This window comes from Scyliorhinus canicula, chromosome 6 (genome assembly GCF_902713615.1).
Source record: "Scyliorhinus canicula chromosome 6, sScyCan1.1, whole genome shotgun sequence".
Lineage (NCBI taxonomy): Eukaryota > Metazoa > Chordata > Chondrichthyes > Carcharhiniformes > Scyliorhinidae > Scyliorhinus > Scyliorhinus canicula.
In genome coordinates, this window is record NC_052151.1 from 130,587,218 (window position 1) to 130,605,989 (window position 18,772).

At 44.5% G+C, this 18,772-nt stretch overlaps 1 protein-coding gene across 2 annotated transcripts in view; it reads left to right on the top strand.

Annotated features, from left to right (window-relative positions):
* Positions 1 to 18,772, top strand: part of LOC119967495 (cytosolic 5'-nucleotidase 1A-like) — a 168,858-nt gene that overhangs the window by 33,010 nt on the left and 117,076 nt on the right. For both annotated transcript variants that reach the window (XM_038800138.1, XM_038800139.1), the window contains exons 4-5: positions 785 to 907; positions 8,642 to 8,817. In XM_038800138.1, the coding sequence (XP_038656066.1) occupies positions 785 to 907; positions 8,642 to 8,817 (299 nt within the window). The remainder of the gene's footprint in view (positions 1 to 784; positions 908 to 8,641; positions 8,818 to 18,772) is intronic.

Genomic DNA, 18,772 nt, shown 5'->3' on the forward strand with positions numbered 1-18,772 from the left:
GGATATTTTCCACATTGTCTTTTAGATGCCAATGTTGCAGCTGTACTGAAATAACTTGTCGAGGGGCTAGCTGGCTCTGGACTATACCTCTTCAGTAATATCAAAATGTTGTCAGGACTCATAGCTTTTGCAGTATCCAATGTCTTCAGCCGTTTCTTGAAATCACGTGGACTGAATTGAATAGGCTGAAGACTGGCATCTGTGATGCTGGGGGCCTCTGGAGGAAGCCGAGATAGATCATCTGGACTTTTGAATGTAGGGGGACAATCTTAACAATACAAAGTAGCAAGCAGTCACGAGGGCTACAGAAGATGAAACAAAAATATAGATTAGCAGAATTAGCAGACGCATGTCAGGTACAATTTAATTTGTTTAAGTGTAAAATAATACATTTTGGGAGAAAAGGAAGTAAAAGCAATGTGCACTTAATAAAAATGTTTTGACATTTGCCTTCCTAATAGCTTGCTGCATTTGCCTGCTAACCTTTTTTGCTTCATGTACGAGGATCCCAGATCTCGGTACTGCAGCATTCTGTCGCCTGTCTCCATTTAAGTGATACTTTGCTTTTCATTCATTGCATGAATTATTTATTTCCATATGTGCAGCTTGTTTATTGAAATAAATATTGCAGTAACTTATGAAGGAGAAATTTCACTTCTTGGTTATTTTGTGAAAGATTTGATATATAGGAATGTGATAATACTGGAGGCACTTATAAATTTATTAAACAATTGAAAATGACGATACAGTTTTAAACATTTTTTTTTTAATCACTTTTTTTCAGGCTTGTCAATTGAAAGATTTTGTATGACTGGTGGAACAAGTCCTATCAATTATCTAAAGGCATATCATACCAACTTATACCTCTCATCAGATCCTATGAAAGTTGCAAACGCATTAAGCGAAGGTAAGGACGGCGAAACAAATGCATCGCAGAAATATAAGTTGTATTTGTACATCATAAACTTTCAATTCAAAACAACCTATAGCATGAATGTTAAAGAACTACAACCATCATCATTAATCCTTGGAGATCAAAATGATATACAGAAAATACATGGTAGGGCTAGGTGTTATGCAGAATCAACTGTTAGGCCTGAATTTTAGTGGAGTCTGGCCAAGAGGGAGGCTTAAGGGACCCAATTCCAGTGATTCCTTCCTTATTCCCGTTTCTGGCAATTTTTGCCAGTGCGAATAAGGGTTTGGGTTTGCCTGCACCATTGAGGGGGTGGCCATAGAGGCATAGATGTTTACAGCATGGAAACAGGCCCAGCTTGTTCGTGCCACCCAGTTTCTATTACTGTTCGTCCTATAGCCCTCATTTGGCCCATATCCCTCTATACCCATCCTGCCCATGTAACTGTCTAACTGTGTTTTAAAGGAAAACATTGTACCCGCCTCTACCACTGCCTCTGGCAGCTCATTCCAGATGTTCACCACCTTCTGTGTGAAGGAATTTCCCCTCTGGTCTATTTTTTTGATCTCTCCCCTCTCAACTTAAACATATGCCCTCTAGTTCTAGACTCCTCTTATCTTTGGGAAAAGATGTTGACTATCTACCTTATCTATGCCCTCATTATTTTATAAACCTCTATAAGATCACCTCTAAGCTTCCTACGCTCCAGAGAAAAAAGTCCCAGCCTAACCAGCCTCTCCTTATAACTCAGACCATCAAGTCCTTGTTGCATCCTCGTAAATCTCTTCTGCACTCTTTCTAGTTTAACAATATCCTTCCTATAATAGGGTGACAAGAACTGAACACAGTATTCCATGTGTGGTCTGACTAATGGCTTGTACAACTTCAACAAGACGTCCCAACTCCTGTATTCAGTATTCTGACCAATAAAACCTAGCATGCTGAATGCGTTCTTCACCACCCTGTCCACCTGTGACACCACCTTCAAGGAGCTATGGGCAGAATTCTCCGCTCCCGCGAAAAATCGGGAAGGCCGTTGTGAACTCGGCCGAGTTTCACGACGGCCTTGGAGGCCGCTCCTCTCACCTTATTCACCCCCACCCGGGGGGGCTAGGAGTGGCCCTCCGTAACTCTCGGCCGCCGGGCCTTGACGCTTGCGTCAAGGCGGCGCGCCGAGAATGTCGCGGCCGACGCGCCTAAGTGACGCCAGCCGCGCATGCGCAGGTTGGCCGGCTCCAACCCGCGCATGCGCGGCTGACGTCACGACGCTGGCGGCTTGATCTTGCGGGGCGGTGGAGGGGAAAGAGTGCGTCCCTTTGAGATGCCGGCCCGACGATCTGTGGGCACCGATCGGGGGCCAGTCCCCTCCCGAACACGGCCGTGGTGCTCACTCCCCTCTCCGCCCCCCACAAGCTTCGATCCAGCTTTTGGCGCCATGTTCACGACGGCAGCGACCAGGTGTGGTTGCCGCCGTTGTGAACCGGTTGCGAACGGCAGGCCGCTCGGCCCAACCGGGTCGGAGAATCGCCGGTCGCCGTGAAAACCCCGAGATCTCTTTGTTCTGTAACTCTCCCAACTCTCTACCATTAACTGAGTAGGTCCTGCCCTGATTTGATCTTCCAAAATGCATCACCTTACATTTATCCAAATTAAACTCCATCTGCCATTCATCGGCCCACTGGCCCATCAAAATCCTGTTGCCATCTTATATATCCTTCTTCACTATCCTATGCCACCAATCTTGGTGTCATCTACAAACTTACTAATCATGCCTCCTACATTCTCATCAAATCATTAATATATATAACAAATAACAGTGTACCCAGCACCAATCCCTGAGGCACACCGCTGGTCACAGGCCTCCAGATTGAAAAAGAACCCTCCACACCCACCCTTTGGCTTTGGTCGGCAAGAAAATTTTGTATCCAATTGGCTACCTTACCCTGGATCCCGTGAGATTTAAACTTTTGCAACAACCTGCCATGCGGTAGCTAGTCAAAGGCCTTGCTAGAGTCCATGTAGACAACGTTGACTGCACTGCCCTCATCTACCTTCTTGGTTACCCCTTCAAAAAACTAGGTCAAATTGATGAGAACAAAGAATAAAGAAAAGTACAGCACAGGAACAGGCACTTCGGCCCTCCCAGCCTGCGCCGATCCAGACCCTTTATCTAAACCTGTCCCCTATTTTCCAAGGATCTACTTCCCTCTGTTCCCCGCCCGTTCATATATCTGTCCAGATGCATCTTAAATGATGCTATCATGCCCGCCTCTACCACCTCTGCTGGCAAAGCATTCCAGGCACCCACCACCCTCTGCGTAAAAACCTTTCCACGCACATCTCCCTTAAACTTTCCCCCTCTCACCTTGAAATCGTGACCCCTTGTAATTGACACCCCCAATCTTGGAAAAAGCTTGTTGCTATCCACTCTGTCCACACCTCTAATAATTTTGTAGACCTCAATCAGGTCCCCCCTCAACCTCCGTCTTTCCAATGAAAACAATCCTAATCTACTCAACCTTTCTTCATAGCTAGCACCCTCCATACCAGGCAACATCCTGGTGAACCTCCTCTGCACCCTCTCTAAAGCATCCACATCCTTCTGGTAATGTGGCGACCAGAACTGCATGCAGTATTCCAAATGTGGCCTAACCAAAGTCCTATACAATTGTGACATGACCTGCCGACTCCTGTACTCAATACCCCGTCCAATGAAGGCAAGCATGCTGTATGCCTTCTTGACCACTCTATTGACCTGCATTGCCACCTTCAGGGTACAATGGACCTGAACTCCCAGATCTCTCTGTACTTCAATTTTCCCCAGGACTCTTCCGTTGACCATATAGTCTGCTCTTGAATTAGATCTTCCAAAATGCATCACCTCGCATTTGCCTGGATTGAACTCCATCTGCCATTTCTCTGCCCAACTCTCCAATCTATCTATATTTTGCTGTATTCTCTGACAGTCCTCCTCACTATCTGCAACTCCACCGATCTTAGTATCATCTGCAAACTTGCTCATCAGACCACCTATACCTTCATCCAGATCATTTATGTATATCACAAACAACAGTGGTCCGAGCACGGATCCCTGTGGAACACCACTAGTCACCTTTCTCCATTTTGAGTCACTCCCTTCCAGCACTACTCTCTGTCTCCTGTTGCCCAGCCAGTTCTTTATCCATCTAGCTAGTACACCCTGAACCCTATACAACTTCACTTTTTCCATCAACCTGCCATGGGAAACTTTATGAACTTTCCTCTTAGACAGCCATGCTGACTCTTCCTAATTAGGCCTTGCCTGTCTGAATGCCTATAGATCCTGTTCCTCAGAATACCTTCTAACAATTCAACTCTTGCCCTCTGAGATCTGGATTCTCCACTGCTGTCTCTGCCTCCAATGTCAGCTCTTGCCAATGATATATGGGACACCGTATGATAACCCATCTACTTGTGTTACCGGTCCCAGGAAGGTGTATGTATGTGTGTGTGTATGTGTGTGTGTGTGTGTATGAGCTGGTGGATGGTTTGAATGGTTCATATGATAGAGCATCCTTAGTGTCTTTGTACTCCTGCACATAATAGTTCATCTTTGGTGTCTTTGTCCTCCTTCTGCACATGATAATGCATCCTTGGTGTTTTGTCCTCCTTGTGCACCACCTCCTGTGGGACAGTGGGCCCATGGAAGATTAAAACAGCTCTAAAGATTGCAAGATCTTAACTGGACATTGTGCCTATGATCATATTTTTCTGGCTGCAGCATTAGGTTAGCATGTCTGAACGTTGCATACCATATGGCTGTGTTATATTGAATTCCATTACACAGTTTATGAGGAGTGCCTTCTGCCTGTAGATGAAAGAATCAAGATGGGAGGTGTTTCACTGCCAGTACCCTTGGTTTTCGACAAGATGTTTATCAAAAGTCACTTTCACAGCCACCTTTTCTCCTCAGTAACTGTCTCCGTCTCACCTCACGTGGATTCCAACTGAAGTTCCAACCCTCATGTTTCAAAACCACCCAGGATCGCAGGTATCTCCATAACATACAACACTCCTCAGGCTGTTGTCCGTGCCGCATTCTGAAATCCATAATCGACCCTCTCTCAAGGGTGTCCATGTCCCCAGTTGCTTTTAATTCTTTGGCTCACCTGATGCCCGTAAGAAGAGCTTTTTCTCTTCCTTTCAGGTGTTAAGGAATGCAAGCTCCAGGAACCTACTGACACAAATGCCCATCTGGACCCTGCACATATTCCTGACCTAATGACCCCATTCTTCTAATCCCAGTTCATACCATGTATTCAGAATAACCTCTGAACTTACCCTTTGCTGCTGAACATTCTGTACTCATCAAAGGACTCAGCCCCATCCTGTTACATCCTTATCTCAGTGAATTTCAGGTGGTGCATGATGCTAAACTCTTCTTCTATCGGGTTTATCTCTGTGCTCACTTCCTTGGACAGGATTCCTCCTCTTGTTCAATTGGCCCTTTCAAGCTTCTCCAGTATTTTCTCTCCACGTGGGCCCCTCACTCTGGCCTCCTACCTGTGATATTTTTTCATTAAAAGCTTTGGCTGTCTCAATTTTTCTGCTCCTCTCACCCACTCCAACCTGTCTCCTTCTGAATTCGCTGCACTCAGTTCTCTCAAGTCCAACCCTGTCTTAGTTGTCAAACCTGCTGACAAGGGCGGTGGTGTTGCTGTTGTCTGGCGTACTGACCTCACTGAGGCTGACTGCCAGCTCCCAGACACTTCCTCCTATCACTCCCTGGACCATGGCCCCACCACCAAACATCAAGCCATTGTTTTCAGAACTGGCATTGACTTCATTGCCTCTGTAGAACTTCCCTCCATAGCTTCCAACCTCATAGTCCCCCAACCTCACACAGCCCACTTCTGCCTCCTTCCAAAAACCACAAACAGGACTGTCCTGGTAAACCCATCATATCAGAATGTTCCTGCCCCATGGAACTCCATTCGTCCTCTCTTGACTCCATTCTCCCTCCACTTGCCCAGTCTCTTCCCACCTATATTTGTGATCCCTCAGATGTCCTATGCCATATCAACAATTTCCAATTTCCCGACTCGATCCACTTCATCTTCACCATGAATGCGCAATTCTTCTACACCTCCATTCCCCACCATGGAGGTCTGAGGGCTCTCCACTTCTCCCTTGAACAGAGTCCCAATCAATCCCCATCCACCACCACTTTCCTGGCTGGCTGAATTGTTCTGTCACTCAACAATTTCTCCTTTAAATTGTCTCACTTCCTGTAAATAAAAGGTTTGGCTATGGGCACCCGCATGGGCCCCAGTTATGCCTGTTTTTTTGCAGGGTATGTGGGGTAGACTCACCACCAATATTTATTGCAAGCCTACCGTCTCTGGAAGATACTTTGACTCCTGCTTCCTGTAAGGACTCCCAACTCATTCTCCCAGTTTCTCTGCCTCCGTTGATTCTGTTCTGATAATGTCATCTTCGAAAACACACTTCTGACACGTTTGCCTCTTTCCTTAACTGAGGGTCCTCCCCACTTTGCTGGCACTCAGCCATGTCTGATCCATCTCCTGCACCTCTGTCCTCAACCCATCCCACCACCCTTCCCCCTTCCCCCACTCGCCCCCGCATTCAAAGGATCATTCTCTATTTTCACAGAAGCTGAGACACCTGCCCCTTTATCTCTTCCCTCCTCACTGTCCAAGACCCTAAACACTCCTTTCATGTGAAGCAGCATTTTACCTGCACCTCCTTCACTTTGGTCTACTGCATTCGTTGCTCCCAAAGCGGTCTCCTCTACATTATGAAGACGAAATGCAGACTGGGTGACCGCTTTGCGGAATACCTTTCACTCATTCACTCAGTCTTCGAGCATGACCCAACCTTCCTGTCATTTACCATTTCAACTTGACAGCATGTTTTTATGCTCGCATGTCCATACTAGGCCGGCTGCAATGTTCCAGTTAAACCCAACGTAAACTGGAGGAACAGCACTTCATCTTCTGATAAGGCACTTTACAGCCTTCTGGACTCAACAATGTTGATTGAGTATTTTAAACCTCCTTCATGTTAGTAAAGCACAAACAACAAAACATCTCACAAGTTGTATAAACTTATGGAAATCTAGACACACACTTTAATAATTATCCAGGATGCATGTTTGCATTTTGCATGACAATATTGAAGGAAATCGTGTCAAATATTGACTTAACTCTGACACAGGAGAAGAATATGAGTCAGATCAACTAACTGACCGCGATTTAGCGGCCTCATTGCGCCCGGCTTGGTGTTGCGATGAAGCCATTGAGATTCGAGACATCCCGCGAGATTCAACTAAAACTTGCCAGACGTCATGATCTGGATTTCGCCAGTGCTGGGCAAGATCCAGGTCAGCATATGGCTCATTTAAATATGAATGTGCCAGATTGTCCCAATGCCCAGGAACTAACGGCCTTTCCAGCGAGGCTTCGACTGGGTGCCGGTTAGTACTGGCCCATACAAACGTGGACAGGGCAACAGCACCTGCAGCATCTCCCAGGTTATTGCAGAGGCAATTGGGTGGTCAGGGACAGGGCACACCCAAGCACCTTGGCAATGCCACCCCGGGTGGCATGAAAGGCAGGTATGAAAGCGCCCCATAAAGATTGGGGGATGAAAGATGGAGGTCCTGAAAGGAGGGGTGGGGGCCTGACAGTGGTAGTGGGTAGGCCTGAAAAAGGGGAGCCCTCAGTGACCCCAGTGGTGGGTCCTCACTTGGGGGGGGGGGATAATGTCCATGTGTGCAGTGGTTGACATTGTCCGTGGGTGGGGAGATGAGGGGGACCCTCAAACTCACTTCGACATAGGGGTACCCTTTCAAAATGGTGGCCCGATCTCGCCAGAAAGTTCAACTCCCCATTACTGAAAACATTTCTGAGTGGGCTTGACAGGGGAGAAACTCCCCAAGGCCCAAAAGTTGGCCCAGTGTAGTTGAATACCAATGTGATTCTCGCCCAAAAAGCTGGCGGGAAGCCAGCTCGCCCAAAATGATACACAATTTTTAATTAAATTGTGCCCATTATTGTGCAGCACAGAAAGTATCAAAGTTAGTAAGGGAAATCTTCTAGTTAATTTCGTGCCAGTCTTGTGATCTATTATAATTTTTGATGATTCCTCTGCATGACAGAGATTGCACATTCTACTAAAATGAGCCTTACTCTTGTCTGTAGAACAGCATTCCTCAAATTTGGAATATAAATTATCGGGTTCGGTAAACATGCCGTATCAGTCACCATTGAATTAATTTCACAAAAGAAGAGGGGCCTGAAATTCCACACCCAATCTGACATACTCCCACCACGGATCCGGTTGCAGTGTTGTGATGGCCTGGGACTTTGTTTCGCAGCTGAATTCCTGTTTTCAGTACCAGTTTTCACAGGATCCTGGTCGGTATGTGCAATTAAAAGGAACAAACTGACTGCAGCAGGGGAAACATATAGGACTTTCTAAGGGTCGAGGCCTGGATTGGAGCCTTGGCTCTTGAAAAATTATTTTTATCTATGAAAGGGGTCCCACTGAATGGAATTAATTTTCTATTCCGTCACATTGCCCATCAATCATTTCTCATCTTTTAAGCACTGTTCACAAAATGACAGGGAGGGGAGACAGTTTGAGTTTTGTCCAATGCAGCCATTTGTATGGGTGAGAAGCACTAAATTCACAAAGCTGAACAGCTTATTATCTGTCATTCAGGAATTGCAGCAGCAACAATGTGCCATCTTGACAAAGATGCTCAGCTTTCTGAGAAGCAACTAAGAGTGGCGTTTGATGGAGACTCCTTTATTCAGCAAGAACAGGAAGATAAATCTAAGAAAGATTATATGCTGTCAAAATCAGCCCATGATCTTGAGTCCAAGTCAGCATCTCAGGTATGGATCACTGTTAAACCAGAATTTGTTTAGTCAATGAGGGTTGGGCGATTTGTATAAAACCTGCAAATTTATAAACTGTGGCATTTTAACTTCAAAATTAATTTAAAGGGCTGACTTTATAAGTGTTAGCAGCGAGCCTTTCTTGCACGATGCACATATCAGGACATCACAGACAGGCAATACACAATTTTCTGGCCATATTAATGGAGGGTTACAGCTTCCATTTAGAATTATAAACTCATAAAATTGGCTGTCAAAGAATGAAACCAGTGTCCATTGTGAAAGGGATTATCTGCATAGAAGTTTCGATACTTGTACACCAAGGAATGTGACAGTACATATTTAGATTGTGGCGTGTCTGAACTTAGAAAAAAAATTATATGCAATATTTCTTGATGTTAAATTGATGAGAACATGTTGAGATAAGTACATTTCTTATACTTTGAATTTTATGATCATCTTATCAGTGCTTAGCAGTTTATGCATCACATTTAGTTACAGCAACCTTGAGGTAATGGGATTATAACCGAACACTTAGTGCATTTGAAGTTCCCCTCTACCATTGGAGCCCATTTAAAGTAACAGGAAGTCCATTGCTTTATGTTCATATCCATGGCAGAATTTGAAGGTAAATACATTCATAAACCATTGAAGGTAAACAACTTTGCTCTTGTTCAGGGAACTTAGCTTATGGCTTGATTGTAACGATCTCAGTGGTCATTGTGATCTGAATAATTTATCTATAGTCAATCATTTAGGCAAATAGACAGCTATCTTTCACATCTAATATTAATTAGATCTGAGACTGAAACGATTTCAAGTCCAAAAACTATGAATATTCAATAAAAGCCAGGGGGTTTGTCAGAAATATAATTATTCCTTTCAGTTTTCATTTTTGTCGCTTCCATTCGTGATTGATATATTTCTTTGTCAGCATTTTCTACATTTTTTTTCAATTTTCATATCTCCTGATTTCCTCTCCTTTGACCTATGGACCAAACTATGTTCCTAACTAACATGGCAGGATTTTCCGATCCTGTCTGCCACGGGACCAGAAATTCCCGCCCAAAGCCAGCAGATCGTTTGCTGTCAAATTTTCTATCCTGCCACAACAATTCCCATGCCGGGCAGGACCAGAAAATCCTGCTGTATTTGTAATCACTAACACCAAAGCTCAATTACTCTTTTCTGTCTCTCTTCAATGCTTTTTGAGTTATTTCTTCTATATTATCCATCACTGCCCTGCTCTTCTTATTCAATATATGCATGATACGCTTAAAAATGGGATGTGAAGATAGCCGTATATATTAAAACAGCATTTTGAAGTAGAAACATGGGATCTTTTAAAGGATTCTTATTTAGCTGTATTGTTGAAATCTATTTGAAGTTTAAAATAAAACAGTGATAATTTTCTGATTGTTACCGATGTCATGAATGAACTGGTGGATCAGGTGAAGACTGAGCTTGGTGTCAAGGAAGGGACATTTCCCTTAATGTTTTTTTTTTACCTGTCCTGAGTTTAACGTTGCTGCTGAAGATTAGATTTCGGAAACATATAGAGAAAATTTGTTTTTTACTTGCAAGGATAGTCATAAATTTCTTGAGGAAATGAAAGAGAAAATATATATGATTAACAATAGGTGTCACTTTTGGGGGATGTACATGCATGCTGTAAGGCAGTATATGTCATGCTTGAAAACAGTATATGTTATCTCAATATTGAAAGGGTAGCAAAGCAGATCAAAGTATAATTAACCATATTTGTGCTGGTATAAATGCTTTGAGAATATTATGCAGGATGAGATTGATGCTCATCCAAAGAGCACATTCACCAATAGGATCTAAAAGCAGAAAGTCATATTGTAAATTTAATTGAGAAGATTTGTGGGGGTGGGGGGTTTGGCACTTGATAAAGTTCCATCTTTAAGACTTAAAACACCCTAAAGATTATGGAATTATTGGCGTATTGACTAACCAGTTTGAAAACTGGCTCAGCAATGAGAAGCTTGTGTTTACGATAAATGGAAAAATCTCTGGGATAAAGACAAATAGAGTTCCACAGGGTGTGCTCAGGATCCCTGCTCTCTATTTATTATTCCTACATGTCTTAGAATGTTTCTGACATTACAACATTGACTACACCTCAAAAAATACTTAGTTGACTGTAAAGCTCTTTGGGACATTCTGATATTGTGAAAGATGCTATATTTATATACATATATAAAGGAGTCTTTTTCTTCCATGGTTTAGAGAAGATTATTTTAGTAATGTTATAACATTTGCTGATATCAAGTTATCCGGTAATATAATGAGAATAAATAACATAATAACATTTCACAAATAACATACATAAATACATATGCAGCATCCAAAAATCATCTGCACCAATTAAATAAGAGATGAAGAAAAGAAAATGTAGATAAATATACAGTGCTCCATAATGGGGGGCTGGTGTAGCTCAGTTGGCTGGACAGTTGTTTTGTGTTGCAGAGCAAGGCCAACAGTGCAGTTCCAATTCCTGTACTGGCTGAGGTTATTTATAAAGGCCCCACTTTTCTAACTTTGCCACTCACCTGAGGTGAAGTGATCCATGGGTTAAATCACCACCAGTCAGCTCTCCCCCTCAAAGGGAAAACAGCCTATGGTCATCTGGTACTATGATGACTTTACTAACTTACTGAATAATGGAACAAGAAATATCAGGCGGGATTCTCCCATCGGGCGGCTAAGTGTCGACGCCGTCATAAAAACGGGAGTGTTTTACTCCAGTGTCGGCGCCCGTTCCGGGACCCCATTCTCCAGCCCACGCCGCTCCAGCTGCCGATCCCGGCATGAACCCCACGCAGCGGGGACTGCGCACATGCAGTTAGGCCGGCACCAACTAGCGCATGTGCAGTGGCCTTCTTCCCCACGCCGGCCCCGACGCCAAATGGCGCAGGGCTACAGGAGCCGGAGCGGAGGAAAGGAGGCCCTCAGCCAGAGAGGCCGGCACACTGATCGGTGGGCCACGACCGCAGGCCAGGCCACTATGGACTGCCACAATTGCGTCCTGGCATCAGGGCGGCATTGCGCGATACGCGCGGCTCCGCGCCAATTCTCCGACCCGGCGGGGGTTGGAGAATTCCGCCCATCAAATATACACAATGAAAGGGTGCTTTTGAACAATTGTAGAAAAGATTTGAGATCTAATTGCTGATTCTTCTGGCTGTTACTGATCATTGCAATGTATTCCAATGACAGGTTGAAGGAATTGCCTGTAAAATAATAAATTACAGAAACAGATGTTGCAATAAAAGCTTAACAAGCAATAATTAGATTAACTATGTCATTGGGTAGAAAGATACATGGGGAATTATTTTTAATACTGATAAGTACACATTTCACATTGGCTGAAAGTGTGAGACATAAATGGGACGAGAAACCTTAGAAACAAGTGCTGGAGCCGTGGTAACTAAATTATTTTTATTGTTCACACAGAGCAGTTCAGTTTTTAGATTTTATGGGACCAGCATTATCAGCAAGTCACATGAGTATACCCTTATTCCTCATGAATCAGAATATATCTTTAGTTATTGACTATTTGGGTACTCACGAATGGCTCCTAAGGATCAGATGGAAAGCTCTACCATCAGCTTACTCACCTTCATGAAATCACCGTGTACCATCAGATATGTCTCATGATGAACCCTAGGCTTTGTGCTCTCCTCACTGATGTGTCCATTACCTAGCTGACGTGATCACTCATAGAAATGTTTTACTCCACCCACTGCTGTGCATCACCAACGTAGCCATCTAACATCAACCCTGTGACATACTTGAATTGAAACGTTCCATTCTATCAGGCTTGTAAGTATTGTTGGACCATAAAACCATAATTATTCCAGTAACTACAGAGTACTACAACCGTAGCCACAGTACCTGTACCTTGCATTTATTCATTGTGCCCGCACTATTAGAAGGGGCAGACTGTTTGAAAAACAGCTGTTTAGGGGCTGGAACTACCTTCCGCCGTGCCCCTAGTAATTCACATCAGTCTACGACAAAGTGAAAGAAAAGGCAATCATCCTCTTTGTAAATTCTTGTGAATGGTTGGCATGTTGTAACTGTCTGATTTCTGGATAGATTAGGTGCAGTTCTGCTCTGTAACCCAAGGAAGGCTGTCAACTTTGTTCAGATTCGGGGCAGCATGGTGGCGCAGTGGTTAGCACTGCTGCCCCACGGCGCCGAGATCCCAGGTTCGATCCTGGCTCTAGGCCAATGTCTATGTGGAGTATGCACATTCTCCTCATGTTGCGTGGGTTTCGCCCCCACAACCCAAAGATGTGCAGGATAGTGGATTGGCCACACTAAATTGCCCCTCAATTGGAGAAAACGAATTGAGTACTCTAATTTTTTTTTTAATTGTTCGCATTCAATGTATGCTGCACTACTTTGGCCTTCAGAGTTCAATGGCGATCAAGGAAGAGCACCCTGCATTCTTATAGGAGGAGTAGAAGGAATCTGAATTAATGGCCACAGTCAAGAAGGCTAGTCCACTTGTCCCCAATTTTTAGGACTTTCTTGTAAAGGTTTCACCTACTGCTCTACATAACAGGAATTAAATTAATTATTATTAATTATTGAAAGATCAGCTGCTGGTCCTCGAACTTGCATTGAGCTTCATTGGAATGTTGTGGCTGGCCATGGAAGGAAAGGTCAGGACAGAACTGTCCCATCTGGAACCAAGCCCCGTGGCTGGAATGGGGAGTATTTTCCGCTGTGGAGGCCGACGGGAAAAGCCAAAGCATTTTCCGGCTCTGGCATCATTTTTGCAGATTGGGGTTTCCCTGATGTCTTGCATGGCAGGGCGGGGTGGATGGCATGTGCCCCCGCTATCCCATCAGGGTGTCACATCCACTGTCAAAACAAAGAACGGAGATGTCAAGAAGGGGAGGTGAGGGTCTAGCTCTGAAGTTAGGCAACGCCTTGCTGCACGTCTGCCTGAACCATGTTGAGGTCTGAAGGGATATACTGCACCCGGCTGATGGGAGGAGGAGACCCAGCATAGAAACAAACCCTGAATGGGTGCAGGTGGCTGATGCCATCAGTGCCCAGGCTGTACAAAAGAGGCGAACAACACATTGGCGCAAAACGATGAATTACCTCATTTGCTCTGCCATGGTAAGCAAAGCCTCGGCTGGTCATGAAAACCACAACGAGACCAATAAGTCAGGGTACATGGACCCCAGTGACAACAGTATAGTCATGCCTCAGAAACACATTGCAGTGCATCCACTCTGTGCTGGTGTTCCCACTGCGCCTCCTTCATTCCTTCACATTTAAACATACAAAGAATACTGTATGAAAGAGAAGGTGAAGGAAATTGGCTTAGACGTAAGGGGAACCAGGTAACTCCACACATCTGAGCTGCCTTCTTGCATTTGGATGGACTCAGCGCTCTGGAGGGAGCTGACCCACAACACTTTACGGCAATTAGCAGCATGGTTATGCCATGCCACACAACAGGGGGCTATCTTAAGAATGTAAGTATGAGAATTTAACTAAATTGCAATGTGGAAATGGATGCAAGATACAACTCTTCTCAAATCCATCTTCCTTTTGTCTTTGAGCAGGAGAACGTGAGGCACAACCACTGAGAATAGAAGGGAGGAGCGGGGTTGCCCTCACATCTGAGGCCTCTCCTGGGTGGAGTCAGAAGACAGAGCAGCTCAGCTGGCTGGCATGGAGTGGAACTGGGTAATTGGCGATGAGAAGCTTGGACTTTGGCATCTACCCAGTAAGGATCCATCCACGTTTCTGAAATCTGAGGATCAAATGTCCTTCCATGTTGGAGGTAGCTCATGCTGCCTTGCTCGCTCCTCATTCATTTCCAGCTGCCTCCAAGAAGAGACCAAGGCCTGAGGATGAGGACTCTATGTCAGACCTCAACAGACTCCCGAGACCAAAGCGAAGCCAGGAAAGAGAGAAGAGGAGAGATTCTCACCTACAGAGCCATTGCAGCCGATACCCACTCTTCAGCAGCCGAGGGTGGATACTAGGCAGAGTCTCACATTCTGGTGGTCACTGTACAGAAAGTGCAGCAGGAGGAAGCAGGGTAAGCCAAGCTCCCCAACAATCAGAGGACTGCCGGGGAATAGCCATCTGCGAGGTCCAAATCCGTTGATGAGCCTCTGGAATTGGCCTTCCATCGTGGTGAGTCGGCAAGAGGCTGAGCAACATGAGGCAGAGGTGTTGGAGTACGTCAATAGAGTGGCACCTGAGTCGGATGATTCTTTCTGCCTGCTCTCTGATAAAGTGGTATTCACATGTGCACAAATTGAGATCTCCATGGGGACCCATGGTGGACGCCCTAGTCCAGCAGAAAGCCCAGTTTCTGCCGGAGGTGCATGCACTCCATCGCTGTAGCCAGGGGTGAGCATCCCCTCAAAGAGCCAGGATGCGGCCTCCAGGTACCTGAAGTGAGGAGCAGCAGCCATTGGACACCCTCGGGTCATTCTCTCAGGGTTATTCCTTCAGTTCTCTGTTCTTGACAGTTATTCACTGAAGCACAGCAAAGTGCCAGGGTTTGAGAGAAGGGGCAGGCCTTGAGTCTACCTCTGCTGGAATATGGAGTGAGGCCCATGGAGTTGTCATTAATCTGATCCACATGCCAGCCATCAGCCAACCAAGCTAACTAGTCCACTACCATTTACATCATTACATGCATGCACCCCCTTTTGCATGGAAACTAATTGCTTGTTGCAATTATGGACAACAGGCTGATATCTGGGTGTTACTTCATATTCTGGTAACTGGAAGTAGTTTAGCCCTTTTACTTGGACTGAATAAAAATTAACACTAGGGGGAGTAGAGTCTAACGCTTTACTTACCTCAACGAAGCTTAGATTTAAAACCAAGCCAGCTTGAATTAAAAAAACTAAAAAATTATTTTATCAGAAGATATTGAAGAGTTCAGCACCAGTGGATTCCTGGAAATATTTCTGCTGTCTTCTGCCATTAGTTGATGTTGAACTTATTGAATATTATTTTGACCAGATATGGCATGAGACAAAAGTATTGTAAATACATGAGGGGACAAATTCAGGTAACTATATTACTCAATGTAACCAAAGGTGTACATGAGAGGTGGAGCTCCTGCATATGTTTATTCATTCCATGAGACTGACGTATATTTAGCTGGCCCAACAATGGAAGGTGAATAGTTTTGAAGGGGATGTGCTTTTATTTTGTATCTTTCACATTATCAGCAGGTCCAGACTGTGACGGCTCACTTCTGTTGTAAACCATGGTGGATGTGTGTTCAGTGCTGCAGTCAACTCGGAAGCATGTGGCAACTCCAAAGTGCCCTGCCCTGCTTCTTCTGTCCACCATCAAGGAATGCAGTGGAATGCAGTCACATTTTCCACCTTGTTATTATCAATGGTTGCTGCCACAGTTGCCTTGGATGTCAGATTAGTTGGGGCGGTTCTTCAGGCCCGCATGAGGCTGGAGCTGGAATACAGCCAAATGTCCCACATTACTTCAGTGATTAGATTGATGTTATTTGAGCAGCTGTCCAGCAACTAAGCGGCGGACCCAATACATGGCCAAGGCCTTGCAGGTGTGTGCTGCAATATTGACAATATTAGTGCCCTGTTGCAATCCTCCTTCAATGCCTGCATGTCTGACAGTGATTTGCAATATCTTAGGTATTTTTTGTTTATTCGGATTGCACTTTTGTTCTCCTAGAATTTATTTATTTTACCCTACTGTTCAGGATAGTTTGAATCAGATTGATTTTGTTTGGAACACAAAACTTCTGGATAAGTGGGGGTTACTTTGGCAACTCCTTTTGTGTATACCCAACAGGCAGATGATGTGTTGTCTATAGGGTCAATGAATTCATAACTCTTCCAAATGATGGGAAAGACACTTAATTTTTCCGAGCAATTTTACTGGAATCGTTTTAACAGCATGGGCTCCGTTAAACAACATGTTTGCTTTTGTAAACAGAAAGTGGTTCCATTCTATAAACCTGCAACTTTATGCAACCACCATCAGATTTGCATCGAGAGGGATAAATACCAAAAAATTGGAAGCTGGCACCATCCATTCATGTTGCATTCTCTGTATTTTCATGTGTGCCTGGAAAGGGACCCCATGGAGCAGGAGCAAGTGAAAGGATCATTAATAAATATGCAGGAAATGAGACTGAACCTCAGCATCTGCCAGTTTCACTTAGAACATCAACATGGTTTGAGAATCCTCCAGTGGATACTGCAGAATCAATTCTCAACAGTTTGAAACCTTCACCCCAACTATTTGTACATTTGTTTCCCTCAGACCAGTCGTACCTAACATCCTAATATTAAAACTGTATCTTACCTATTCAATCATCCTGAGGCAGGAAAGTCCAACAACACTAAGAAAATCTAAACATTGAATTCAAGTGAAAACACACATAACTTGTTCACAAAAAATAAATGCTTTTTCTGTGGTCTTTGGTGACAATATAAGATGAGGTCCTGTTTCTAATTTCTGAGTGTTCTTTCCAAACGATAATAGAAGAAGGAAGTGAAGAGGCTGTCTTTTTCCTGAGGGTCTGCAAGAAGCAAAGGGTGGGAGGATGGGGCACAGTGATTCTTACATCCTTCAGCGTGCTGGAAGATTTTCTGTTTGCTGAATATGCCAGTAATGTTTTTGTGTTAGCTGGCTTGTGCTGTTCATCTTCTGGTCTGTTGAGGGAAGAGTTTGTGTGGTATGGACAATGTGTTATCATGGGAAATTACTTCACAACGTGCCTGTATTCGCTTATCGTACTGTCGATGTTGAGTAGTCGCTCAGTGACCACAAGGCTGCTGTTGTAGAATTCCTGTGCCAGCGTACATTTCTGATGATTTCCCAGCATTGAGAATCCAAGAAACAGTTGTCTTATGGTAGATGCCACATGCTCCTTGGCTGACTCCAGCTCTTTGAAGCAATCAAACAACACTACACAAATATAGTAGTGGATTCTCCATTCTAGCCAGCCGATGCAGCAAATATTTTTTGCACCCTCAATGAAGTAATTGAGGCGAAAAGAAAACTTCACTCACTGGTATACCCATCCACTTACAGGCAACAAGTTGGAACACCACAACATGCCTGGTTTGTTAATGAGCATGAGGAAGTGGAGGGTGTGCAGAAGCAGCTCATACAGGAAACCCCTTCCTGCAGAGTGGAATGGCATGATGGGAATTTCCACAAGGAGCTCAGATTGTGGGCTGCGGTTCCTGAGGGAGGTTTTGGAGTCCTCAGCCAATCTGAAGTTCCATCCGAATGGGGGTCAGTTCCGATGGTCAGGTGATAGTTAATGCACCTGGCAGAAGGAATACTTCGCTGGTGCATGCCATCTGAGAAGGGGCTAAATGTAAAGATATCTCTGAAGAGTCTGAAGGTGAAGTCACGTGCCTGACTGTCCTTCCTAAGTGGGCTGGCTCTTTTTATATGTGCCTTTAGTTCTTAATCAAACAATGCATGTCATCCACGTGCATCTTTAACAACCTAATCAACCAACATTTACAGGGTCCACCATTTACAAAGCTGAAGTTGTTTCGTGTGATGAAATACTCGCTATCTTTCTGTGTTGGTGCAGGTGCGATAACAGTCAACAAGCTTCGCACCATCCAGAATCAAGCAGAGTACATGACTGGCAGCCTTACCAACCAGCTCTTACCAACCAACTCTTACAAACCACCCTTAGCATCCTAAACTTGAATACTGTGGCTATATTAAGTGGGAGGACAGACACACCAACATCAGTGCCCTCTCACAAGCAGCCATCACAAGCATTGAGACTATGACCATCCACCATTAGCTTTGTAGGGTTGGTCACAAAGTTCAGATGTCAGATTCCAGGCTCCCAAAGCAGGTCTTCTGTCAGCTCAGTCAGTGCAGATGGACCAGAGGAGGACAGAAGAATTGCTTCAAGGAT